Here is a 27085-nt window from a genome sequence, read left to right as displayed (position 1 = left end):
TAAGAATAAAGATGCATAATGCATCTCATCCAAGAAAGAGAACTCAGTGCCTGAATTTGACTTTTTCAGCAACACAAGATGTAATGAACATATACCCTCTTCAAAATTACTGTATTTTTAGTGTCATCAAAATGACAACAGCATATTCTCCAGCTGTACTGTCAATAGTATAAATCTAGGCTAAAACATGACTTTGTTTTTTGAAGAAAAGGCTATTCCTCGTTAAGGCAAAACGTGGTACAGCTCTAAGTTAACATAAAAAGATAAGTATCCAGTTAATAAGATAAACAACCGGTAAGCTTGGTGTTCTAGCACAGACACGTACCTTGCCACAAAACAAGTGAACAGCAAGAGAGAAAGCCTCCAATATGGTAAATAATGTGTCTCTATTACATATGTTTTAATTAAAAGGTCAAATTTCAATAAATTCTCCCCAAATCACCAAATGAAGTATAGACAGAGTATGATCAAAGTTGAAAAAAAATGTGTTGTCTGTTCTTGTTGCTGGTGACGAAGCATCTTGACATCCTGAGATACCCTTATACCAGATTGTCTGCCAAAAATCTTGTCATCTCAAGGACAGCGAAAAATTTGGCTGTGAAGCAGACAAGACAGACACGTCCTGATGAGGAGTGGTGGTGCCTGAACGCACAACTCTCCACCAAGTAGATCTACAGGAGCCCAGGCATCAGCAAGTTCCTACCACAGTTTTGCCAAGGGGACGAGATGCCAGCAGAGGATGCAGCCCTCCTCCAGATTGCCTTGTCCATCCCACTTCAGACTCAGTAGCTTCAGAAGCCACTTTTTTTTCCCCAGAGCATTCTCTGCAGCAGTGCCAGCCTTTAGATTATTATGACGCGTATGTCTTAGCATTCGTAATTGTTGATTCTTCGTAATATTGCACATTAACATGAGAGTAGTATGTAGTGGCATGAATTGACTTTTTTGGATTTACATGTAACTTGTTGGATCAGCTTTTTGCTTTTGCTTCATTTCCATAACAAAACCTAAATGGTACCAGAAAACTGTATCAATACAAAAAACCTGTAACTACTGTAGTTGTATAATATTAGACATAATGAATTGGCTTTGATCAAAGTTAACAAAGAGTAGAAAACAAAGTTAAATACCAAGAAGAATACATACTGTTCGTGTCTAGAAAGTTTTGTGCTTTCCTGAGGCGTATTCCTTCAGGATAAGGCCATGACTCAGCAGGACAGGGTTATGTCGCAGAGGGTGGGGAGAGCAGCTCCTGTCACACCACGTGTTTGGTGTTATGTGTATGTACTGTTTTTAAAGCCAGTTTCTGCAGTACAGTGGAAAGTCAAAGACTCTACAGACTCTCAAAGCACTTGCAACATCTTAGTGCACTGAGATACCACCCTGATGAGAGACAAAACACCAAGGTAGCCAAGTCATAAATATATACGAGTCCTACAATCAATGGGATTTTAATATGTACTTTAATTACTTGTCCTTGGCTGGGAATACAAGTGCAACAACCTTACCAGCTCATCAAGATGAAACTTCAACATGCCACATTAAGACTTTGACTAACAAAACCAGCACTACTATCTTATGGTCTCCTCCCAGAGACTTAACAAGAGGTGCATCTTCAAATTCTTTCATTCTCCTGGCTTTTTCAACGTAATTATTTTAGGACTCAGTGACTCACAATAACACCAAAACATCAGAAATTATTTTTAAGCACCATGTTAAATAACTTAACTTACTATGTGAAGTTGTCAGGGTTGGTTTTGCTGGGTTTGGGGGTGGGGGGGATGGTGGAACGGTCTGTTGCTAAACCAGTCCCATCTCCTGTCTTCCTCGAATTTGGAAAAACTAATTTGAAATGGAAGGTCTGAAATACTTATTCAGACAAGTCATATATAGACTGTATAGACATACCACACTCCCCTGATTTCCATACAAGCTCCAATCTACATGTATGCTTACAACAATCCTAAAAGAACATAAGGCAAACATGGCTATACCCACATTGTTTTTCATGTTTTTGAAGGCAGGTTTTGAAAATGAAGTATTTTATATGTCATATTTTCAAGATAAGCATCTCTGCGTATGCAAATGCAACCTTGGAACTGCATATGTAAATGATTTACATATTCTTCTGTTTTTAATTGTCCTTTTGAGTATGTCTAAAGATTTTGTAAAAATAAACAACTTCACAGGGAAAAAACCATCATATTGGTAATTCCTTAGAAATAGAAGCGAGATTTTCAAAACTCTCTCAATATTGGCTTAACTGTTCTTCCACTTAAGTAAACTGGTAATGTCTTAGAATTACACTTCTGGCACACCTGCTTCCCATTTCCACAGCTCCATTTTAGAGTAGGTTTTAACATATGGTTCAAAGGACAGCACCTTGACAGTGACACTCCAACACTATGTTCAGAAATGCTACACTTGCTTTTTCATTTGCATATCATTAAAACATTTTGTTAAACTTTAAATGAGCTAACATTTAATCAAATCCCTGGGAAATTATCCATACTCAGTTTCCACAGCATTTGCAAGAAAACTGAGAAACGACATCCCGTGGATGAAAAAGTCCTTTTGTGGCTCAGGACCACTTTTCTGGCACTCCAAAGAATCCTATTAAAAGATACGTTAAATACACATGTACACATCATCCACTTAGCATTCTTGGACAGTAAAACCCTGGAATTGTTTCAGATTAACAAAAGCAAACACATTTGCAAGAGTGTCAAGTATTGTACAAATAGAATTAATGATTAGACAGGTGCTGCTCTCCAATTCCTTCTGACAGGAAAGAAACTAATTTTCTCTTTCTACTTTATGAAGAGCTAAAAGACTTGGTTTTCCCTTACGTCTTTTTCTGATGAAAGACAAATCAGGCTCCAGATGTTTTTCATCTTGCATTAAAATGCTTGCTTTTAGTATGTTTCTATGTACAAAAAATACATGAAGATGTTCATTGCAGACCACTGATTTCAGGATTAGAAAAAATGTAAAAAGACAGGCATTACATATATAGATACTCTTTTGAAAAAATCAACTTTTTTTTATTAAAACACACAACATTTAAACACAAAGTAAAAAAACCCCAGAAAAATCCCACTGAAATTACTATCAAAGTTGATAATTTTAAGAGTTAATATTGCCTAGCAGGCAATACTACTACTAAAAATAACCAAACAAAAATTCAATGTCTCAAAAGCAACTAGAAGAAATAACAAAGAGCTTAAAGGATGATCACCATCACTTCTATGCTTAGGAAGCAGCTAAAAATAATTTTCTTTGAGCACTGGGAAAAAACCCAAATGAGACACTAGAAACCAACCCAGTTAGAGGCATTTTGTATATTTTGGCAGTTACTCCTTCCAGCTTCAGAATATTGAAAACTGAGGTAATTCTAGGAGGTGCAGTTAAGCAGAATTTAACTGCATTATTTGATAACCAAACCCCACAAGTAATCACTGCAGAGAGTTTATCAGTACATTTTATTTTTTTAAAAAAGTTTTTAAAAGTTACATACATGTTTAATTCATAACGTACACTCCCCCTGAACATACATATATGACACTGAAGTCAACTGCTTGAAAATGCCACCCAAGGAAGGTGCTAAACGGTTAAAAAGCATTGAGCACTTCTACAGCTTACCATTACAGATCAAATTATATGCAATCACATGCTATTTGAAAATGGGCGTTATAAAAGCGCAAAGTTGTTTAGTGAGAAAGGAGTTTGTTCACACAGGATTCTCAGGCTTTCCAAATACAGTACAAAACACAGTGCCCTCTCCCAGCTGGTGCCCAGCCCGTTTATCGCACAATTCAATACCACCACTGCGGCATCAGCTGCTGCCAGCCGAAGCGGCGCGGCGGCAGGCTCACCCCCAAGCTGGCCTGACCGAAGTTCTGGTAGCGCTTGGGAACTGTGATCGAAGTTGCACAGAATCGTGACAGCTGCCCAGAAAACGCCTCCTCCTTCCACTTACCAGAACTGTGTGCAGTTGTAGTTAATATGCTTGTGTGCGTCCAGTAAAACTGCTTTTTTCTGCCACTGTAAAAAGAGGTCCTTCAGCCCGTCCGTAGGTTAACAGACCCGTAAACGTAGTTACTATGTTACCTTGTATTACAACTGGGATTAGGTAAATAAACCCATGAACCACAGAAAGATGCAATGTAACCGACACACTGAATGACAGATAGATGGGCTGAACTTAACTGTTCCAATACAGAGACCTTTTATTTCACAGACTGAAAATACTTGGAATATACTTTTTTTCATATATTGCCATAGAACACGGGCATTTATCCAGCAGAAGGAACCCTGATTCAAGTCAGGTAACTAAAACAAATTACAGAATATTTTGGTTCCATCCAAAATCACGGAAAAAAAAAAGTTTTAAATGGGTTAGATTAGAATTAGGTTAGAATGTGGAAAATTGAAAACTTTTTTTTTGTTTATTAGAACCAAATACATGCTATCATGCAAGTACAAGATCTATCCTTTTGGAATGAATAGACAACATTCTCCTCTGGTATTAATTTCTCATTACAAGTTATTTCCATAAAGATGCATTGCCAATGAAACAACATTTTAAAACCGTAACAACATTATCAGTGAATTATGCCAGTGCTGGAAAGTCTAGTCTATTACATACTTTAAATTATGTTCCAGTCAAGTAAGAGATTGAGACAGCATTTTCTGAAACTCATTCTACTTTATCAAAGGAGCAAGAAAAATGGACAGATGAAATAAAGGGGCATCAGGAAGACACTCGGGTATGGCCACCATGGACTTCACGGGAAGTGACCAGGCAAGACAGTATTACACCATTTTACTTCAGCTGTCAGACGTGACTATCTTCCTTACCTTTTCCTTTTGTAGCTATATTAAAACCCCAATTCTAACAGACTGCTACGTTGTGCACAGCGATTCTTCTCCAGAGTCGTATTCTTCTTACTCTGCTGCAGTACTCAACAGGAAGATAGGGAAGACGTGCTACAGAAGTTAGAAGCAAACAGGACAAGTTAGGATAGGACTTGAACCAACAAAAAACAGTTGCTGGTACGTCTTCTTCCCTTTAAAAGAGTATCAGATTATTGTAAGAGAATGATGTCACGTAGTCCAATCTATGTCAATCTAATGTTTAATTAAGGATTAATTGTGGTCTGAAGATCAAAGGTGAAAAGGGCATCACTTTCACTGCAAAGATGGGTCTATCTGAATTTTTCCATCTGTGGTAATCATTTTGCATACACATACGTGCAAGTATTCTGAATGCTACTTAATACTTACTAGTTCTCCTCCCCGCTGGTCATATGATTTTAATCATTTTGCAATTCTGAGCAGAAGCACAAACACTTATTTCTCAGATTTTGGTATGAAAAAATTTGTTAGCCTCTATAATCTGAAATAACACAGTCAAAAGGACAGGTCAAGACAGCATTACAAAAAGCAGTTGAAAATTAATTCTTGTACCCTGCATTTTAGCAATGTACTAGGAATAGCTCCGTAAGCCTAAAGAACTAGTTCTCACCAGAACTATTTAGCACAGACAGAAGAACTAGAGCTTCCTTGTAATTAGCCGGTGTAAGCAATTCTGCATTAGCACACCAAAACTTAGAAGGCCAACTTAGAAACCACACTTGCCAGAGAAATCTTCAGCAATGAAAAATGTATTTCACAGCACTACATTTGCTAGGAACCAGATGCAGACTTTTTACCATCATCACAAACATTTTTTCTTTCCTGATACAAAAGATGACTAAAAGCAACTAAAGAAACTCCTACCCATTGAAAATAAATCTGCATGTCCCTACTAAAGGGAAATAAGTATTTTTATGATGTTGAACTGCTTGGGTGATAAGATACCAAATCAGGAGAAAACCGTATTTGATGGCTTTGACGTAGTTGTACAGTGCATAAACAACAGGACTCTACTCTTACTTCGGGATTGCTGTCACCCTTTAAGATACATGAATTGTAACCACAAACATTTTCAGAAGTAGTAGGAATTCAGCTCTTTTTCAAACTTCATATCTAAAGCTTTAGTTTTCAGAGAAGAAGTTGCCCTCACGAAGTCTGTGATCCTTATGATCGGAGATTATGACAGTAGTCATAAATCATTAAATGGTCTTTAAGACCAAACCATCAGCTTCCAGCACACTGGAGCTTCTCTTTACAACACGATACGCTTAGAAGAGATGAACAGCATCTAAACTGAGTACTGCTATAAAAAAAGAGAGCATGAAAAAGTGTGCAAAATGGGCAAGGGTTACAGTATCAAGACAGTAGCTGATCTCATATGATCTTACCACCTTTGCAAATTTTTGGTTGCAAAGGATGCTGGGCTTTTACTTAAGAGAAGAAGTGCTCACCATGTAACACTGTACCTGACACCTGCTGGCTGCTGCTTTTGCATTTACATTTATCAGGCACCGACACGTGATAAAGTCCTTCTGCTAGCACCTGCAAAGGCTCTTCAACTAACCTGTACCAACACAGTAGAAAACTCTACACTCACCTTGCTTCAGCTGAGAAATAAATAATGAAAACAAACAATACAAAAGAATAAAAAAAAGTAAACAGTATAAGGTATCTTACTATAGATAATTCCTTAAGAATTAAGAAATTTAAATATATTATCTCTTACAGTATTAGACATGGCTGCATTTGACCCCCAATTAACTACTAGGATCTGATTATCTTACCTTTTCTCCACAGAATGAAAGAAGACTTCCCCCACTACAATTTATTTTTTTTTTTAAACTCCCTAGCCCTAATATTATACAATACTAGCCATTGACCAATTTAATTGTTTCCACTCCTTGCTACTACATACAAAACCACAATACTGCTAAACCACAAGCAAGCTAATAATCTGGCAACATTTACTGTAGGTTCATCTTCAGAGGGAGCTTCTGGGAAACACAAAGTTACAGATTTCTTCTCTAACTAGTGTGTAAAAACTAAGGAAGAAACAAAACTTGTAATCATTCTTCCCTTTTCTGTTAACATGAAGGATGGAAATAAATTACTTCAAGTAACCTTTGAACCAAGGCATACTAAGTAATGGAATGAAGTTCATGGAAGAAAATAGCATTGGGAAAAAATACCAAAAGCGCAATCTGAACTGTAAAACAACTGCCTTAAGAAATTCAAAATCCTGAAGCTGACAGAGGCTGCAGAGCTTCTGTCACACATGTTCACGTAGAACTTGTTACCTAAACTCCAAAGTACTACCATGTACTTTGTGGACATTATATAGATATTGTAAACCTTTGAAGCCTGTACCTCCTCCAGCAAACAAATAGACAAACAAAGGTCTACTTTTCTCTCTCCAGCTGGCATGATTTGCATAGAAATCACTTCGCACATACCAAGGCACATACTGCGAATCCTGCTCAGTGTTCACAAGCATGAATTCAAAGCTTTCAGGATGTTTTGTATATGCAATAATTAAACAACAGGAAAGCTTTTCATGATTCTAACTATTATGTCTTATGAAGCTGGTACGTTTGTTCTCATTTCTCGCTCATGCTTGGTGTAGTTTTCAGCAGACTACAGAAAATCTAGGATCGCTGAAAAATGCCCTTATAGGAGGATTTACTGGGCCACTACTAGCAGATGCTGGTTTGATCTTTCATTAAAGGTGCGTAATGAAGGAATCCTTCTAACTTCCTTGGGCAATACGTTCTAGCCCTTCACCAGCCCACTCCGTTACAGCATCCTCCCTATTTTGTACTGTTCACAAATTTGTACATTCACAGTATTTTCCACCAGCTGCAACATAAACACAACCACTGAACAGAACAGACCCAGGACACACTCCTGCAGAACCTTCTCCCAGCCTGACAGTGAGCCACTGCTTCTGTCTGCCTAAGCTTTTCAATTAGTTCTTCACCTACTCTATTACTGATTTTTTTTTTTTAACTTTTTTTTTTTAGACCTTCCCTCTGCAGTTTGCTGGTGGGAATATAAAGAGAGTCACCAATAAAAGCCCTTCCAAAATTGATATATGTATTTTACTGTTTCTTCCCTAACCACTTGGCTTACTACTTTGAGAAGTAAAACCAGTTTATTTTGACAGAATTACTGATAAATTCACTCACTGCAACTCATTCCTTTATAGTCCAGTGCCACAGCTATTACTGCTAGGCACTGTAGTACAACAAAGAAACAGAATACTCTTCCTATTTGCACAGGTAACAACTTCTACGCATCTTTAAAGTGCTGAAATGAAGAATTAACTATTCCTGTTCTAAGTAAATCATCACCTTGTATTTAGAAACAAGTTCCAAACACACTCAAGTGTGAATGTGTTGGAATTTTGCATAATCAAGTAAATGAGCTTGCTTAGTACACAGGTATTGAAGAAAACTGTACCTTAAAAACCTTCATTAAGAACTTAATGAGATTTTTTTAATCACGTTACTTTGCCTTGTTTGATAGATACTATACTAAACACAGATATTATACTAAATAAATTATTTGGCTGTTTTATTCTACTACAAAAACTCTACCCGATTTATCTTTTTTCTGTTACCCACCTGACACTAGCAACTTACTATTTTTCCTCAACCACTGCTGACGAAGCATACTGATTCTGATCTACCACACCTCCCTTCCATTCACAGTATCTTCCAGTCTTTAAATTGAACCAATGAAGTAGTTTCAGCTTCCTTTCACAAAACACCACAAAAACACGGAGCGTTCTTCAATTCCTATCAAGAAACTGAGAAAACAATTCAGAACTTGTGGAACTGTAGTCACATTAAAGTTTCATTGCTGAATTTACAGAGCATATTCTGTCCATAATAACTGAACATAACCTTCCCTAGAAAAAACATTTGGATTAAATAATGTGATTACAAAATCAAAAAGCAAACACTGCCACCACCTTTCCAAAACCAAAACAAACCACTGGAGAGTCTGGAGTAAACCTCAGTAGTTCCAATGCATTTTCCAACTACTGTTAAAATATATTGGCATTACTTACTCCGTTGTCAGAGCAGAGTATCTCATACCCTGTGCTTCAGTTGTTGTGTAAATACCAGGGAGATTCTGGCACTCAACAGACACATTAAGATAAATATGCCCTAATGTCCTGTGAACTGAGGGTCATTCATTTTCTAATTTCTAGCCTGTAAGAAAACATGCATTCAGATATGAAATATCTAAAGGTATCATATCCCCCCCCCCGCATTTGCAAGTTATCTTTCTAGCCAGAACATTGCTCTTCAGCTCAGAAGAGAGCCTCCTAAGATTTTTCACCATGAAAAATTCATGCCATATACTGGCACATTGCATCAGGAGTTCCAAGAGCTTTTCCTCCGGGACTACAAATCCTTGGCTGGCCAGGCACAGCTCTTCCATTTAGGAGAGCTCTGAGCACTCATCCTACTCTGCAAATCTAATGTAAATAAATATAGTAAAAATTCTACAGTGTCAGTCAGCTTGAATCTAGAAGAGCAGGTGCACTTTGAAAGCTTCTTTACCTTTAAAGTGCGGTTTCTCAGTGAGTGAGACCTCCAGATTTTTTTTAGCTCTGAATTTCCTCTACTAAATTAATTTCAACGTATCTATATAAACATGCATTCAGATATGAAATATCTAAAGGTATCATATTCTAGTACTTAAAAGTTGTTTTACATACCAAACGTTTAGTTTTGGTAAATTTAAAATTAAACTGAGACTTCAAAAGCAGGTAGCACAGATCATCATAATCTCTACAGAATGCTTCAGCATTCACTGCTTTCTTCCTCAGCTAGAAATGCGCACGCTAAAGATGCAATCTTCCAAAGCCAATGTTATCTGGTAATCCTTCCTTGTTGAAACACCAGTGGAATGCAACCTGAATTTTAGACTCAAAAAGAAGATCAAAGCAAGGCGCCCATTCCTCAAACAGAAAAAAAGAAGAGCTGGCTGCGTATTAGGGAAATCACTAATTCTGATCAGGCTCTGAAACACTGCTAAAAACTTTGGCTTCTGAAAGCTCTGAAAAAAACTAACTCGATACAGTCAAGCTAATTTTCTTCAGAGGCCATCAAAATTCCTTTAGAATATCCTTGAGAAGAGACTCCTTGATTTTTGCCATCTTTTGGATAGAATGACATACCCAGCATTTACAAGTTTATGAAGAGTCTCTGAACAGCTGTGTCTTACTAGAAAGTGTGCATTATTCAGACAGATCTAGTGCAAAACCTTTAGCAAACTGAAGATCTTTTCAACAGCCTTATTTGGCGCAGGGGCAGAAACAACTACACTGTAACCAAGAACTAAGTAGGGAAAAAAATGCAGGTATTTGGAAACCATATATATACTATGGGCATTAAGAACTACATAGTCATCTCATCCTTCCTATTGATTCTCACAAGACGCAAAGACCTTGCAATCCAGTAGCATAACCCAGCATCAACACAGCTATTAAAAAAGACTGTTTTCTTATATTCCCCCTGCAGCATGCCTGCAATTACTCAGCAAAAAATTAAAATGCATTTAAGGATGACAGTAGTGAGATCACGTCTTACAGCACATCTATTAATGGTAGGATTCAAAGAAGAGCAAGTGCAAGTAAACAGACCAGTCCTCTGATGAAAATTAACCAACCTGTTAAGTAGCAAGGTTAGAATAGAAGGTACCCATTCTGAGATACTGCTAAGCTACAATTAAAATCTGTAACTTAGAATGATCCTTTTTTGCTTAAGTATTGGTCAAATCAGAACATGTGCATTACTGCAAGCAATAAATACCAACCCTAACAAACATTAACCTTTATTATTAGTGACTAATGATAATAAAATGTGTATTTATACACTATGCCCTTCCTATTTCCCGAATTAAAGTTGAAAATTACTTTTTACGATTTAATTGGTAAATAGCATTTGAGAAGGTTCAAACTACACTGTTTAGACAGGACCAGCCCACAGAATGTTTGCTTCTCTAGCCCCTTGGAATTTGAACTCCTTGATCTCTTCATCTATGTATGTATTTTCCCATGGCTGTAAAATGCCATTTCTCTTGTCCATCAAGAAAATAACAGTAGAATCCTTGAACTCAATGTTTAATTTTACCTTAAGTGGCTGAGGAAAAGGATTGCCGGTAAAACTGCAAATCCTTCAGAAGTTTATAGCATCCCAAGATTAACCCCTAAAACAAAACTAGACAATAAATGAAGATACTTTTCCATTTTTATATGGAAACACAGGCTTGTTAAGGTCAAGTCACTGGCAGAGGTTTAAGACACCTATTGAACAGATGGAAACTCTCCAAATACCCATTCCAGGTTGACTAAAGAAACTGCTTGCTTAGGCAAAGACTCAAACAACATATTTTCAATGTTCCCTTTATTGTATCTGCAGAAACAGAGTAGAGTATAGGTCTGATGCCGAAAGAAAAGACATCTGAAAACATCATGAGATCTATAGAACATACATCTCCACAAAAAATTCAAAGATTACCTACATTAAATCTAAAAAAATTCCTAAGCAAAACTTTACTTAATATGGAGTTAAAGATGACATACTCCATTATCTTTTCATCAAAACTATATACGTTTTTTTCCCTTTTTTTTGGTTAGTCTAGAAATTCCAGGCTAGAGATGATGTGAAAGGTGTGTCTACTTCATTTTGAGGGACAAAGGCCCATAATATGATCCCGACCGTTGTTCAGAGGGTAATTTTTGAACAAGAAGTTAGTTAAGACGGAAGAGCTTCTCTTGAAGCTTAACCCTATTTCTGTGAGAATTAAACAAGAAAAACAAAGAAAGGAAAGAGTAAGACAGCGAGTAAAAAAATTCAGCTTTGGTTTTGTTTTCAGTACTGACATTACTTTGCAATCTCAATCTTGGAGAAAGACATTCACGGCAAAGAGTCTGGCTCAACCATCACAAACCATGGCAAATATAAACCAACGTAAGTCTGTTTCACATTTTCTTGGAGTCCATTTGCAGTCACAGATTTACATCAACATTACAGAAGACAGGAATTCCTGTTGATCAAGCCTGCATGCTTAAAAGGAAGGTTTAAAAAAAAAGAGTAACAACTGTCAAATCATGCCAGGATAAGTTTGGTTTATACTTAGGTCGAACAATTTGGTCTTATTTCCAATCCTGTACTACTGTGGTTCATGAGACATTATCTTAACAAAATAACAAATCTTAACATCAGTGACTAATACCAGTACGTCATTTAGCTTTTAACAGTAGATGTATATTGAAAAAAGTCAGCTGAAGTTAGATCAGGCTGATCAAGACTTACTGGTTTGGATGTCATACAGGAAAGGAGCTGTACAACTGCATTGTCAAAAACAATGAAGTGAAACATGATTAAGGGTTTTTTTGCAAGTATTTTAGGGATGACTAGCAGGAACAAAAGATGCTACCTTTTTTCAGCATTCAGGATAAGAATACAGTATAGAAATAGAAAATGGCCTTTTTCACTAGAGCAAAATTTTTAAACATTTACAAAAATGAAAAATTAATTGGAACTGCAAGTGAAGGGAACACAAGCTGCCCACTCAGCTGCCTTCAGGTTAATGAAAAACAAAGAAAAGATTTCTGTTCACACTTTTCTACCTTCTCAAGATAAAACCCATCAACTATTTTTATAGGATGCAGCTAACATCTGGACAGATGTTTTTAATGCACCCGTAACAACACAATTACTTCAAGGTTATCTTTCCAAAGTATTTCTAAATTAGAAAGTACTTGATATAAAATCATCAAAATAGACTCTTCAAATTATGGTTCACTCTCACTATGTAATATACTACTTAGGTACTGGACAAACATTCTCACGAATGGAACAAAGACTTTTTTTTGTTTTTAAAGATAAACTAATTGGACTATTGGTTTACCTGTGGTTCCTATCTCAAAGCTTCTTGGCTGAGAATGGGTTTAATGATTACCTTTTATAACCTCTGTACTTAAGCTGCTGCTGCTTCTGCGTATTCTGGTTTCAGACATGGACATGTCTTGCTGTGTAACTGGCTGGTAAATCTAACGGGAGAAATAAATACACTATACAAAGATTCCTGGAGCCTGATTAACACCAAACAAGTATTAATAAATAAGGTAAGTGAAAGTATGGATTGCGAAAAGACGATGATTAAAACATTCTGAATACAAGATTTTAAAGAGAGAAGTTGGGCACAAAGCTGTAATAAAATTCAGTGACCCAAGCCCTACATTCCTTACGTGGGCAATTTTCTATTGTAGATTTAATCTTAAAAGTTGGATTCATGATGATTTCTTTAAAAGAAAAAAATAAATATTTAATTCAAAACATAAACCGGATGTCTTGATAGCCCAAATATTTCTGAAGACCAGCAGTACTGAGATAACTGTTCAATTTAAAATGCTACAATTTTTGTAGCCAAGAATCACTGGATGCTACCCAAGTTGCTTAAACATGACGCATTCCTGAATTACCGTCTGTAAAACTGCAAGATGATCTTCAACATTCAGATTCTAGTAATTGTAGCTGTATGGTCTGAGGAGAGAAAAGACTTTTGACTGAATCAACTTTTAAGAAGCAGGACCCAAGCTGATCAATTCCTTTCACTATCTCAGGTCGTATTTTATTCCAATACTATGGGAAACAAGGAAAATCCTGTAAATAATCACAAGTCTACATTTAAATTAGAAAACAAACGGCTCACATTCTAATTCTAAACAGAACAAAACGTTCAGTGGAAGACATTCACCCTGAGGCAACACGGAGAAGACTGGTGACTCTTTGAGGCAACGAGCCGCTAATTAGGCAATTACAGGAGTCAACACTTGGTTTAGCAGATACTTGCATCTCCAAGGAATTGAACAAGGCCTAATTTAACGAAGACCAGAAAGAAGGCCACCTAGATAATACAGACTAGCTTTTGAGAGAAAGATTAAATCTGTCTGGACCTCTGGAGAAACTCGAAGGAGGGACTAGCTATAAACCCTAGATTGTTCCAGTAAGGAGATCCTCTCAACTGCACGTAACCTGAGACAGGAGACAGAAAGACATTCACTGCCAGGTGGGTATGAGGAAAATCCACAGCAAGTCAGACGGATGAGGTGAAGCAGACATAACACCTCTTTGATTTCATCTCCAAGCATTAGATGGAAGTCCTTTGCCTGTGAGCAAGTGTGTGTGTGTGTGTGTGTGTGTTCATGTTTTCTGGCAGTATTTAACGACACTATTTTGGACCCATATGCATCAGCAAAACTCAAGCAAACATTAATATTAATATGCTAGACTGATATTTTGGGTTTTTTTCCTTAGGGATTTCAACAAGTAAACTAAATGGGTGAAGAAAGCTTGCGGAAAAGAAAACGAGAGGACAATGGAAAAGAGGATGGACAATCCATTCAGAGTCATGAACCCCAAGCAACGAACCTACAAAAGCAGGCAAAACTTCTTCTTTTCCCCCTTGAGTCCGTGTGCGTGTGAGGGGCTGGCAGAGGGAGGCAGTAGGGGGGTATCTGTGCACATGCATCATCGTACAAAAACGGCAATTGTGTCCCAATTTAGCACTGATGTACTAATATCTTGACAGTTGGTTTACATTTACATTGGTTACAGGAAACTGCTAATTACTAGTTAAATAGCTCTGATATAGACACAGTTAAAAGGTAAGAATATGTATTTTTTAAGTCTGAATTATTTTTCTATCAGATAACTTCAAAGTTGATCAAGTGAGACGATTCATAAACTTTACTGTTTCTTTCCACATGTACTTCTCAGAGGCTGGAGTGGGCTGTTCAGCTCATTGCTTCTGAAAGTTTGTTAGTGTTTATGGCCGTACAATAGCCACCGGTACAGAAAAACAAGTGAAAATTTGTCTCCTCCAGAAAATTACAGATGCTTTAGAAAACAGACATGCCACTTGCTCTCAGGAGGGAGTAGAATTCCTATTAAATTTAAGTAACCTGGAAGAAGATTCTCTATATGATTTTTGTTTGGTGCCAAGACTGGCAAAATACTGATATTACTAGACTAGCCATAACTAGGAAAATTTAAGTAGCCCATGCCACTTTTTTTAGGAGACTCCTCAAGTTTTAGTAGTTTCATGTAACATGCAGGTCACTGCAGTCAGGAGAACATGATCTTTTCAACACCTAGCAGTATCAAGATAATTCCTGTGCACAAATACCTGAAAGCAAGGGGAGGAAAACAACTGCTTAAAGAAAAAAACAAAAACAAAAAAACAGACTCCATCCAAGAAAGTAAATTTTTGAAGCTTAGAAAATTCAGAATTCTTCAAGTGCTCATAAAACAATTTCAGAGTTTAATCGAAGAGCGGAAAGGGGATGTTCACCCGTACAAGGTTAGATTGAGACCCACATAATTCAAAGGATGGTTTAATACAGCAAATACACAGGCAAAGTCCAAATAACTGTACTTTTGGAAACAGGAGGAGTATGCCACAGGGTGTGTATACATCTCGGAAAGAAAAGAGAAACTTCACATAGTTTAATATATTACTTAGTAAAAGCTGTATGTTGAAAGCTGAAAAAAATAAATCAGTAATGGCAATTACTATAATTGTATTAAACTGAAAAATAATTATTGAATTATTAGAAATCACCAAAATGTCTCCATTTATTTCAAGGTGGGCCTCATCAGTGGAATCTGTATGATTGTTGGTACAATTATCGGCTCAGGTATCTTTGTTTCTCCAAAATCAGTACTTGCCAACGTTGGAGCTGTGGGTCCTTGTTTAACCATCTGGGCAGCCTGTGGAATTCTTGCAACATTAGGTAAATGAGTCAACAAAGAATTTCAATCTTTCTATAAATCTTTGTATCTACTATTTCTGCATACTACTCATTTTACAAATTGGCTAATAGCACCTAGACCAAAATCAATCAGACCCTGATGAGTGTAGCAGCATTCAGGCAAAATTTAAAATATGTGCTGTTTATAAAAAGATAAATTAAGTTTTTAAAATTGTAAAGCACATTTTTAGGTAATTTTGAAAGCAAGTTTTAGTTTTGCTTACTTCATCCACTAACTAATAAACAATACTTTTCTACTTAAATCACAGGCAAAATGTGAAATTTACTGGCAGTGAGCTAGGTACTTCTGCTATTTTTCAACTTCTGTAATTGTGTAAATCTAATATTCTACCATCTGAAAATTTAGCACTAAGCAGCTCAAAATATTTCAAGAAGTAAACCAAAAACGAATTCTTTGGGCATTGTGTCAGGTACACAGCATACGCAGAAAACCTTTAAGCAAAATGCCAGATACAGCAATAAATCTACAAGTACCATTGTACTTTAAAGCTGAGCTTAATAGACATTTTACTTCAAAATTGTGCAGCAAGTCTATTCTTTTTTCAAGTGTGTTATCATTTAGATGCTTCTTAGAGTGTTGGTTTCTTAAAAAGAAATCTAATATGAAACCAGAATGTTTGTACTTTATTTGCTGAAGTCTTAAACACAAATAGTAGTAAGTTCTGGACTGTAACTTAATAGTTTCAGTACATTTTTTTCAATTTCTCACAAGTTAATTACAATTTTATTTTGCATACACAGTAAAATGCTTGAAAAAAGTAATGATGCATTGTATATATCCATTTCCATAACTTTGCTACCTATAAAAATAAGTGATAATCTGCTCTAGCCAGTCATACTTTAAGTAGTGCATGAACTAAATAACCAATAGTAAGTGCTTTTCTTGTTATTCAGGGGCACTTTGTTTTGCTGAGCTTGGTACAATGATCACAAAATCCGGGGCAGAATATCCTTACCTCATGGAAGCATTCGGCCCAATTCCAGCATTTTTGTTTTCTTGGACAAGCTTACTTGTCACAAAACCCAGTTCATTTGCAATCATTTGTCTCAGCTTTGCGGAATATGCATCAGCTCCTTTTTATCCGGGTTGCGATCCACCCCAAGTTGTCATCAAGTGTCTTGCAGCAGCTGCCATTGGTAAGATTCATACTTTTTTTAAGACAGAGACAAGATCTGTAATTGCATAGTGATTTCCAATCAGCCCCATCAGTGAATGCATTTCAGCACAGTAAGACTTCAGTAGGTTAATCTTGATGAAGACATCAGGAAGCAACCCTACACTGAAAACAACAGAAAACTTTGGAACACAGTACAGTGAGTCCTTCCCCCAATAACTAATTCAACAACATATAAAAAGGATAGGTTTAAAAATGGTTTGTTCCTAGTCTAAGTTTCTTTTATTCTTTACTAAACAGATATAGCTGTGGAATGAATGCTTATGTCTAGCAGAAATGGAAGAAAAAATAAGTGTGGAGATACTATTTTTGTATTTATCAGAATGCTGTGCAACTTCAATATATGTTTTTCTTGTTAAAGATACTATCAAAATTAATTTGTAAAACTGTTTTTCCTCACTTTCAAAAGTTATCCAAACAGTATGTTAAAAAACTATACCAATAGTATAGACAAACAGTGGGAGGAAAAAGCAGTACAGTAAATAAGGGGGGGGGGAGGTTTTAAGAGGCAACTTGTCTTTCAATTCTGACAGATTTAATGCAGAAATTCATAAATTTATTTCTTTTAGTGATAATTACAACAGTGAATTCACTGAGTGTGAAGCTGGGAAGCTACCTCCAGAATTTTCTCACGGCTGCTAAAATGATCATTGTCACAATCATTATTGTAAGTGGAATTGTTCTCCTTGCACAAGGTAATTAAATATACTTTACTTGCAAAAATTATTTTAGCTTTTGCTATGGCCATTAAAAAATTTCCCACTGACAGTCAAAATGGCACAACAATAAAGCTCTCTCTATTCAGTGTTTTAGTTCAGATCTCTTGGGAACCATGCTATTTTCTTTTAGAGAAAGGGGGTGGGTGGGAAATGCAACACTACAGATCAACAGTGAGATGTTTCAAAACATGAACAGATGTTGGAATGTTTCTTCATCTGGTGGGGATTAAAGGAATTAATTTCAACACTGACCAGTAATCTACATCTTATTTGCAGGAAAAACTGAAAACTTTAAAGATTCTTTCAAGGACAGTAAAATTTCTGTTAGTTCTATCAGTTTGGCATTTTATAATGGACTCTGGGCATACGATGGATGGTAAGGTATCTTTACTAGCGTTAACAGTTACAGTTTAACAACCTTTAACTGGTATACTCTCTTTATGTAGAATTCAAAGATGTGATCCGAAAAACTTAACATCTGACTTGTTATTAAGAATCTCTTAATGAATTCTGGAAAAAGAACCCCAGTTTGATTAAAAAAAAAAAAAAACAACAACCCCAAAACCCCCAATCTTCAAGTTGCTGTTTGTTAGGGAAATAAACTATACTAGATCCTGAAAGGGCTACTGCTTTGCTGCTGAAGGTGCTTAGATACTGTGGTAATGAGGAGAATGTAATTCAGTTTAATTCCATTGTGTTAGGCAAAATATCCTTCCCACAGCCCCTACAGATTACCCCATCAAATTCTTGTGAAATATGTAGTGATGCTTGATTAGTACAGGAGGACATTAAAAAACCATTAAGTATTACAATTCATAAGGTTCAACTTTAAGGTTTTTCCTTATTCAGTTTCATTTGGAATTAATGTAAAAACATTGAAGTCGTCTTCCTTGAGCAGCTTTCAATTTTAAATCTCCACATCTGTTTATCCATTATTATCTACCATGTTAGATTTAAGAAAACACTTACATTTGAAAATAATCACAGATATGGATGGATTTAGCTTTACATTTATGTTCTACATACAGCATTTATATTTAGTACTCAGAGGAATGCTTTCCAGAACTATTTTCCTAAGAATAAACTTATGTACTAGCAGGAATACTTAACTTGATCTCTGCCACAGTCCAGAAAATAGTTTACACTTTTCACTTCCTGAAAATAAAGGGAATGTCAGTTCCACAAACCTAATTATCAAGGTCAGATCCATTAATGCTATTCTTAAATGTTCAAACTATAAAAGTTTGCATATAGATCTGTATTTTGGAAGGAATTAAGAATGTAAATCTTAACTTATGCCAAAGCAAGTCCCATTTAGATGTTTAAAACTGAATTTATTTTTAAATAGATTACTCTTTCAGGTTCTATTTCCAAGCTTGAGTATCTCAACTTGGGTGCGTAAGTCTGCTAATTCAGTCATTCACCTAGATTTTTTTTAAGGGGGCAGAGAAGCTGGTGCCTAAATAATTATTTCACTATATAACCGCCAGGCACTAACGTTTGAAAATTAGCCTGTTGAACTGTATATACCAACTCCTTACATTTTCAGAAGTGGATGAGTAAAAATTTTGTTTCAATCTGGTTTACATGCTCTAGCAAAAATGAGTATTTGGAAATTATAATTCTGACAGGTGTGATCCTTAAAAAGATTTTTCTGCCAGTCTTCTAGACAGTATGACTTACAGAACAATTGTGAAACATTAGCAGACTTACTTCAGTCCTTATAATGGGTATGCTTATGCTTTTATTTAAGAAGACTCAGATATTGCAAAGCTTGAAGTTCAAAGGCAATCTTGTAAATTTGAGATAAATGTCTGCCCAATTTTTGTTCTGTTATTCTGGGATAATTTATCCAAGAACTAAGACAATCTCATTTCAAAATCTCAGAAGTACTTCTAAAACTGTGAGGAAGAAAAGATAATGGAGGAAAAGATGGTGAATCAAGAGGCTGACATTTGGATAAGCTTATAGAGCTTTTTTGTCCCGCAGTTTTACCACTTAAAGATTGGTTGTACCACGATTTTGGGGTTTTTTTTTTTGGTTTTTCTTTTTGCTTGTTTAACTGAAACGGTAAAAACCAATAACACAAGAAATAACACCTGACTATAATATATTAGTATTCCAACACCTGACTGCTAATAACATCCTATGAATGTTTTTCCTTCCAGGAATCAACTCAATTACATCACAGAAGAACTTAAAAATCCTTACAGGTAAAACTATGTAGGAAAGCAGTGTTTCTAACGACAGAAATCAAACACTTAATATTTTTGTAGAAGCAGGCATGTATTTTGGTTTGGTTTTAAAAGCAACGGTTATTCAAGGTTTGAGCACTAACAGACTAATTAGCATTTATTACAGGCTTCATAAATTTGCATAAAGTTGTATTTTTCCTTTTTTAAAATCCTGATTTCCGTGGCTCTACATTAAAGAAATGTAAATACACCTAAAGTGCACATGGGGAAAAGTAAGAGTCCACAGTTTACTATGACAACTTTACCAGTGATATAGCAATGCTGATGGAGTCTTACTTTTTGCATTCTTTAGAAATCTACCGCTATCTATAATTATTGGAATCCCCTTGGTTACAGTTTGTTACGTTCTGATAAACATTTCATATTTCACCGTAATGACTTCAACAGAGCTCCTGCAGTCCCAGGCAGTTGCTGTGGTAAGCCACTTTATTTCGTAATAGAGCATCTGAAGAAGGCTGTGTGCATTAGAGTAATGAGCAAAAATGAACCTGTAATTTTTCTTAAGATACAATTAATTTCTATCTCAGGTTTTCCCCCATTATCTACTGTAATTTCTTAATCAAAATTTATTTCAGTAATGCTTAAACAGTAGTTCTGTCATATCTCAAGGAAAAAAAAAAGGCAAGTGAAAGTAATGTGGTCTTCAGCTAACATTCTGTAAACACTACAGCTCAGAGGTTGACTGTTTTCCAAAAGCACCAAAAAGATGGAAGGAAAAATAACATGACTGCTGCTTTGCCCTCTTCAGTGTTTCCAATATTTCTGAGAAACAAGCACATGCAAAATGACAGTAGATCAAAGCTTGTCATTCTAGAGATAACATCAAGTAGTCCATAATTCACTTCCTCCTTACTTTTGCCTTTTTTCTTAACAAAGCTAAGAAATACCCTTTTTACGTTGTTGCAAGACATACTATTACAGACAAAATTAAAGATTATACAAATTTCTAAAATCTTAACACACACATCTGTCCCTTCAGTTCCACTCAGTAAATTTTCCGTGGGACAAATGTCTGAAATAACTTTTGAGAGGTCATGCAGCCATTTTTCCTAATGTTTGTTTTTATGGAAAACAAACAGCATGTGACATGCATGCAAAGTGCAGTGTAGCACAGTGAAGAAGTACACTAATACAGAAATATTTAAAAATGTTAAAAAAGGTAACATTCTAAAATGTAGAACTTCCGTGCATTTCAGCATCTTGTTTGCACCAAGAGGTACAGCAAGGTGTATCTTAGAATCATAGAATAGTTTGGGTTGGGAGGGACCTTAAAGGTCATCTAGTCCAACGCCCCTGCAGTGAGCAGGGACATCTTCAACTAGATCAGGTTGCTCAGAGCCCCGTCCAACCTGACCTTGAATGCTGCCAGGGATGGGGCATCTACCACCTCTCTGGGCAACCCATTCCAGTGTTTCACCACCCTCATTCTAAAAAATTTCTTCCTTATGTCTTGTTTAAGAACTAGTCCTCTTCAGCACACCACTAAACTTGTAATCTGTGAACACCACACATCAGCTAGCACTAAACTCAGACTAAATTAACAACAAAATCTCAGAACTGGCACTGAGCACTACAAAGGCAGCACAGCAAACAGCAAAAGGAGTGCACTATATAAGATGTCTATATATCCGTAAGTAGACTTCTTACTTAGCACTAATGAGTGTCCCACTACTGGACAAAGAACGAACATTGATGCTACACCTGTGCAAAACCAGAACCCTTTAAGCTTGACTTACTAATAAGAGTTAACCATCCCCCAACTAAAAACCCCAATCCTACCTGCAAAAAAGTTTTAATTCAAATTAGTTTACAGTAGATCAATGTACCTATATTACATCTAAGCCATCCTGCAGTAACAACTAACATACCGTGGCACAGGTGAAAACTGAAGTGTAGTGAAAGACCTTAGGCAAGCTTGTCCTTTACTGGTTCACCCGTAAGGCCTAGGTTGTCATGCTGTCGCTACTAGTGTTACTCCTTCTATATAGGTTGAAACCAGCTTCTATATGCATGGCTCTCTGCTGCAATGCTATCTTTCTTTTTCTTTTGCAGACACATCCCCAAACCAGGTGTCTTTAACAGAATTTAATTTCTGTATATTCTTTACATCTGCCTCCCAATGTTTCCTACAGATGCTGCATCTCAAACACCACAATATTATTCCACTCTATGAAGAGTGGTTCATGAATTAATCCAGGTCTTCATTTGGCAAAGCATTTTTTAATAACTACACAAAATATACAACATATGTTTTTATTGGTAGCATACTTTACATACCCATTTACTGTATTTTTAAAGAGGCTCCAACATTACTGAATATACCAAATGGTAGTTAAAATGACAAAAGTGATTCATTTTAAATCCCATATCCCAGACATTCGGAGATAGAGTCCTTTATCCAGCCTCTTGGATAGTTCCCCTCTTTGTGGCCTTTTCTACAATTGGATCTGCCAATGGGACCTGTTTTACTGCAGGCAGGTAAGCTCCCATTCTAAATATCTTAAAATGAAAATTTTTAAAGGATGGAAAAATTTATATACACATATTTATGTATCGACACACAAAGATATAGAGATTCTTTTGATCCAAATATACAAAATGTAATTAAAAAGTACCTGCAAATCTAGCTATATTGTTGATTTTTCAAAAAGAAGCAGTGGCTATGCAAGTTTGAAAAATTAGAAAATAAGGTCACTTATTGTTAATTCAAAGCAGGTATAGCACAAAAGGTTTTTTTTCACCTCTCATCAAGTTTAAAGCTAAGAATTAAACAGTTAAAAAAAATTACCAGTAAGAACATGACTACACCAGTAATAGTAAAGATAAAAATTGGAAAGAGAACCTATTCCTTTATCAGTTGTTCAATGCTTCCATTTACTATTTTAAAATATTTTAAATTTCAAATCCATCTGAACATGATAGGGCTGTAAAGACCAATTGTTTTGACAGAAGCTTGTCAATGTAGCTTTTTAATATGAAGCAAATTAAAAATGAAATATTTAATTAAAAGGGACACAGTAGCTAACTTTTTTTTCCCCAAATAATTTTAAATTAAATGTGCAAACTAATGATTCTGAAATTGGTTTCAAATTCAGTACTTCAATACTGGTTCAGAACTAGTTTCAAGTTCAGTGCTTTAATACTGGTTATTTCCCTTATTTCAGTTTACTACTATATTCTTTAAATCCCACTGCATATCAAAGGAAATACTGATGAAACTATAGTCAGATGTAACCACACAATTAAACAAACCTGAAAGTGAATAGTACTCTTTTTTTTTTTTTTTTTTTTTAAAATCTAGGTGCCACACTAACTAGATTGCCTTGTTTTTGTTTTGTCAGACTTGTTTACGTTGCAGGTCGTGAAGGGCACATGCTAAAGGTGCTATCTTACATTAGTGTTAAGCATTTAACACCAGCACCCGCTATCATATTTTATGTAAGTATATATTCTAAGTACAGAAAAATTATCAACAAAAATTCTCCAGTAATACGTGCTTTCACAATTTCTTATCAGCAGTCTTGACACATATCTTTGACTATCTAGACAAGAAAATTGCTAAATACACATTAGGAAAAAAGACTATATAAACCCCCCCCCAATTTCTCAATTTGAACAGTTTCATTCCAGAACTCGATTTTAAAATCTAAATGTTTTTAAGAATCCACAGCATGAAAACAAAATTAAGAAATTAAATGAATGATTAATATTAGGCAAATCCTTTATTTCACAGGATGCCTGAAAGAAAGCTATCACTACCCTACTTCGTCCCTGTAAGAATGCATTTACATCTCACTAAAAACAATTCTATTCAGTAATACATTTTAAAATAAATATAGAATATCCTGTTATTTTTATATATTTTACCCATTTATCTTAACTTCAAGGTAAAACAAGATAAATGCAAAATTCCATTGCTCTGTCGACTCCCAGTAACTTTAATAACCTAAAAATATATTCAGTATCTTCACTTCCGCCAAGATACACAGTCAACAACACAACAGATTAATGCATACAATTTTAAGTCTTTTGGCTAAAATGGAACTAAGATCACACACAGAAATAAACACATCTTGGCAGGATGTGGACACTGTCTTTAAAGGTGCTGCAATACACTTACACCCAAAAGTTTAAGCAAAATCATTCACAGATCACACTCTGGAACACCGTAAACATACGCCCATATTGACACATAAGTAAAATTCAGCCTCCTTTTATAATAGACTATACTAATTTTTGTTTTCATTTTTAGGGGGCCATTGCCATTATTTATATTATCCCTGGTGACATTGACACACTCATAAATTATTTTAGTTTCGCAGTCTGGATATTTTATGGTTTAACTGTACTTGCACTCATTGTTATGAGATTTACAAGAAAGGAACTCAGGAGACCAATCAGGGTAAGTTCAGCATTCAGTATGGCTTTTACTCCACTCCCATAAATAGCGAAACACGAACTCATCCTAAATATTTGGATACTTAAACAACATCCTCAGGCAGACTGCTCCTTTTTTGTTTGGGTTTTTTTCCCCCCCCTTACCTGAAACCTAGCCATTTATTTGTAGTTCTTCTCTTTGTTCCAGTTTTGCACTAGGACAAAGCTCCTAAGGGCTGGGAAAAGATTACACAATGTTTATTTTTACTTGCACAGACTACAGGCACAAGCCAGATTTTCAGGGCTGGGAAACCGCAGCCAGCAGACCACCACTGAAAGAGTACCTGAAATAAGACCCCAGGTCATTGCACTGGAGTCAGGTCCCAGATTCATTAAAATGCAAATTTTAACACTGCAATTTGCAATATAGACAAGGAGATCTTGGTCAACGATTTAGCAGAAGAGTTTTCCCATATTCTTGCTCTCTTTCAATTGCCCTATCTAATTCCAGACTGTATAAGACAATGAAAATATTCTTCTTTCATATATGCAACTTCTGTAAGAATAGCAGAAGAATGAACAAGTGATTTTGTGCTTTGTATCTTGCAGATACCCATCATCATTCCAGTCATAGTGACGTTAGTCTCCATTTTACTGGTATTGGCACCAATCATCAGTGCACCTGAATTGGCCTATTTGTACTGTGTTTTATTCATACTTAGTGGACTTATATTTTATGTACTTTTTGTTCATTTTAAATTCAACTGGCCCCAAAAAATATCAAGTAAGTATACCTCAGACAGACAGCTCCAAATTCAACAGAACATTGCTAAGCTTTAGATTAAAGTAATTACCATAATGAAGCTCATTATATGGTCCATCCCATCTAAATCACATGAGCAGGATGTGAAGGGAGACAATTTTCCAGACATATAGTGAGGGGCATATAGTGAGCTTTACTAAAGATTGTATTTTACTCCTTCCTGTTAAAAAAAGTGATGTCTGACTTCAGGAAAAACTTAATTCACAAAAAAAGCAATACATCACTGTAGTAGTACAAAGAAACTAACTTTTAAAATGAACAGAAATATTTTATCTGGAAAGTTAGTTTTTCTATTGTTCATATTTCATATTTTTTTTAGCCATTAACTAAAGATTAGCAGACATACATTCTTACGCCACAAAACACTCCGCTTTTAGCTCAGGTTATCAATTTTGCTATACTTACTAAAGAAAATGTCAACAGCATTAAGACCAAAATTAATCACAGTGCTGCTGGGTAAAGTGAAAGCTGCAAGAACCCAGTGTGACCATTTATAAAATGATTTTGCATCGTCTCAAGAGAAACTCTTTGCAACTATCTCAGCGAAAACAGGATACATAGATATTTCTAAAAGGGAAAATGGAACCAGCTGAAGAAGACAGAATGGACAGAATTAGTAGTTCTACAGACATTAAAAAAAAAAAATCCATCACCTGTCTCTCCTGCCCCTAGGATTATTAAATATTATGTAATTATGCAATTAGAAGCATTGTACTCTACTAAGAGCAAGTTTAGAAATCCTGGAATGTTGTAGCTTGGATCTTAAGATTGTTCTTATTCCCCACCCCCTATTTTATAAGTTTGAGATATGAATACAGAAAAGACAGACAACTATTCACAAGGATAATTTTCTCACTTCGAAAAATAGCGTAAGTCTGAACAGAAATACTGTTCTATCATAAAATCTCTAACAATAACTTTTTTTCGTCAGAGCCCATCACTATGCACCTTCAGATGCTTTTGGAAGTTGTTCCAGCAGAGGAAGTCACTGAGTAAAATATTTTGTATGTACCAGGTTGTTTTTAAGTGCTATACTGGTTGAAGGACATTCAATTTAGTTTGGCACACATTTATACTTTCTAAATTGTTATGTTCATACTGGTGTATTATTTTTGCAACACTTTAGTACTTGAAAAATGCGAAATATGTAAGAATAAAAGATTTCTGAGCCAGATTACTGTGTCCCGCAGAGCTGTTTTCATTGTTTGGTAATATGTTACGGTACCTTGTTTTCTGCATTAAAAAATTACTCAAAATAAACAAGAGCTACTTTTCAATTGTGAAGATGGCAAAACTTACCAGCAGCACTGTCAAGATGTTTTTGATCACACCGCTGAAAGAACAAAGCAGCTATCATTTACAGCATCACATTCAACAGGCCACACAAAAAGGACAGAAATAACGTAAAACCAGACTAACTCCATTCTCAGTTTCTCAGACCAAACACTAGCTATCAAAAAATTAAAGACAGGAAGTGGGAATCAAGTAAAAATGGAAAGCACAGTTGACAGGAAGAGAAGAGGCTGATTTTTTTTAATTTTTTTTTTTTTACAATTAAAATAAGATAATCAAAGCTTAATTTCTCAGGTATCTGTGTTTTCTCCAACACCATCCAAGTTCTAGAACAGCAAGTAAATGCCACAGAAATTATCCTCAGCATGAATGTGACTTTACAGAGGTAACTTCATCAACACTCCATTTGGTAGCTGCTTAAAATAGAATACAAAAAATAGATACACGACACTACATTAACATAAGATGTCAGCAGCTTTTACTTCCCCTGCCCAAGAAACTTAAGGATTCTCGGTAACATTCTTTACTACTATATTCCCTCAGTGCAAATGGATAAAGAAAGGAATTTTATCAAGTCACTTATCAATATTTTAAGGTGATTAATTTGAGAAAGACTTTATACTGAAAGCACAAGTCCTCTCAACAACTCTTAAGCACATTCATCCTAAATA

The 27085-nt window shown here is 35.7% G+C and overlaps 1 protein-coding gene across 1 annotated transcript; it reads left to right on the top strand.

The window, feature by feature from the left end:
• The first annotated feature begins 12950 nt into the window (after positions 1–12950).
• On the top strand, positions 12951–26132 carry SLC7A9 (solute carrier family 7 (amino acid transporter light chain, bo,+ system), member 9). Its single transcript, XM_009576499.1, has 13 exons — positions 12951–13063; positions 14256–14381; positions 15586–15733; positions 16667–16909; positions 17517–17642; positions 17943–18042; positions 19835–19879; positions 20214–20337; positions 22296–22399; positions 23263–23359; positions 24174–24323; positions 24908–25082; positions 26053–26132. The coding sequence occupies exons 2-13, from the start codon at positions 14277–14279 to the stop codon at positions 26115–26117; spliced, it is 1482 nt and encodes a 493-aa protein (XP_009574794.1). The 5' UTR covers positions 12951–13063; positions 14256–14276; the 3' UTR covers positions 26118–26132.
• Positions 26133–27085: the final 953 nt, after the last annotated feature.

This window comes from Fulmarus glacialis, unplaced genomic scaffold (assembly GCF_000690835.1).
Source record: "Fulmarus glacialis isolate BGI_N327 unplaced genomic scaffold, ASM69083v1 scaffold1494, whole genome shotgun sequence".
NCBI classification, from domain to species: Eukaryota; Metazoa; Chordata; class Aves; order Procellariiformes; family Procellariidae; genus Fulmarus; species Fulmarus glacialis.
Note: the sequence above shows the minus strand (reverse complement) of the source record. Positions and strands in the feature narration are given on the sequence as shown.

Bases quoted from the DNA above. Each gene is read 5' to 3' on its own strand.
- SLC7A9 (XM_009576499.1), top strand. From the start codon at position 14,277: ATGGGTGAAGAAAGCTTGCGGAAAAGAAAACGAGAGGACAATGGAAAA. The intron at 15,734-16,666 runs GTAAATGAGTCA...CTTGTTATTCAG, and splicing joins TGGAATTCTTGCAACATTAG to GGGCACTTTGTTTTGCTGAG. The intron at 19,880-20,213 runs GTAAAACTATGT...TGCATTCTTTAG, and splicing joins GAACTTAAAAATCCTTACAG to AAATCTACCGCTATCTATAA.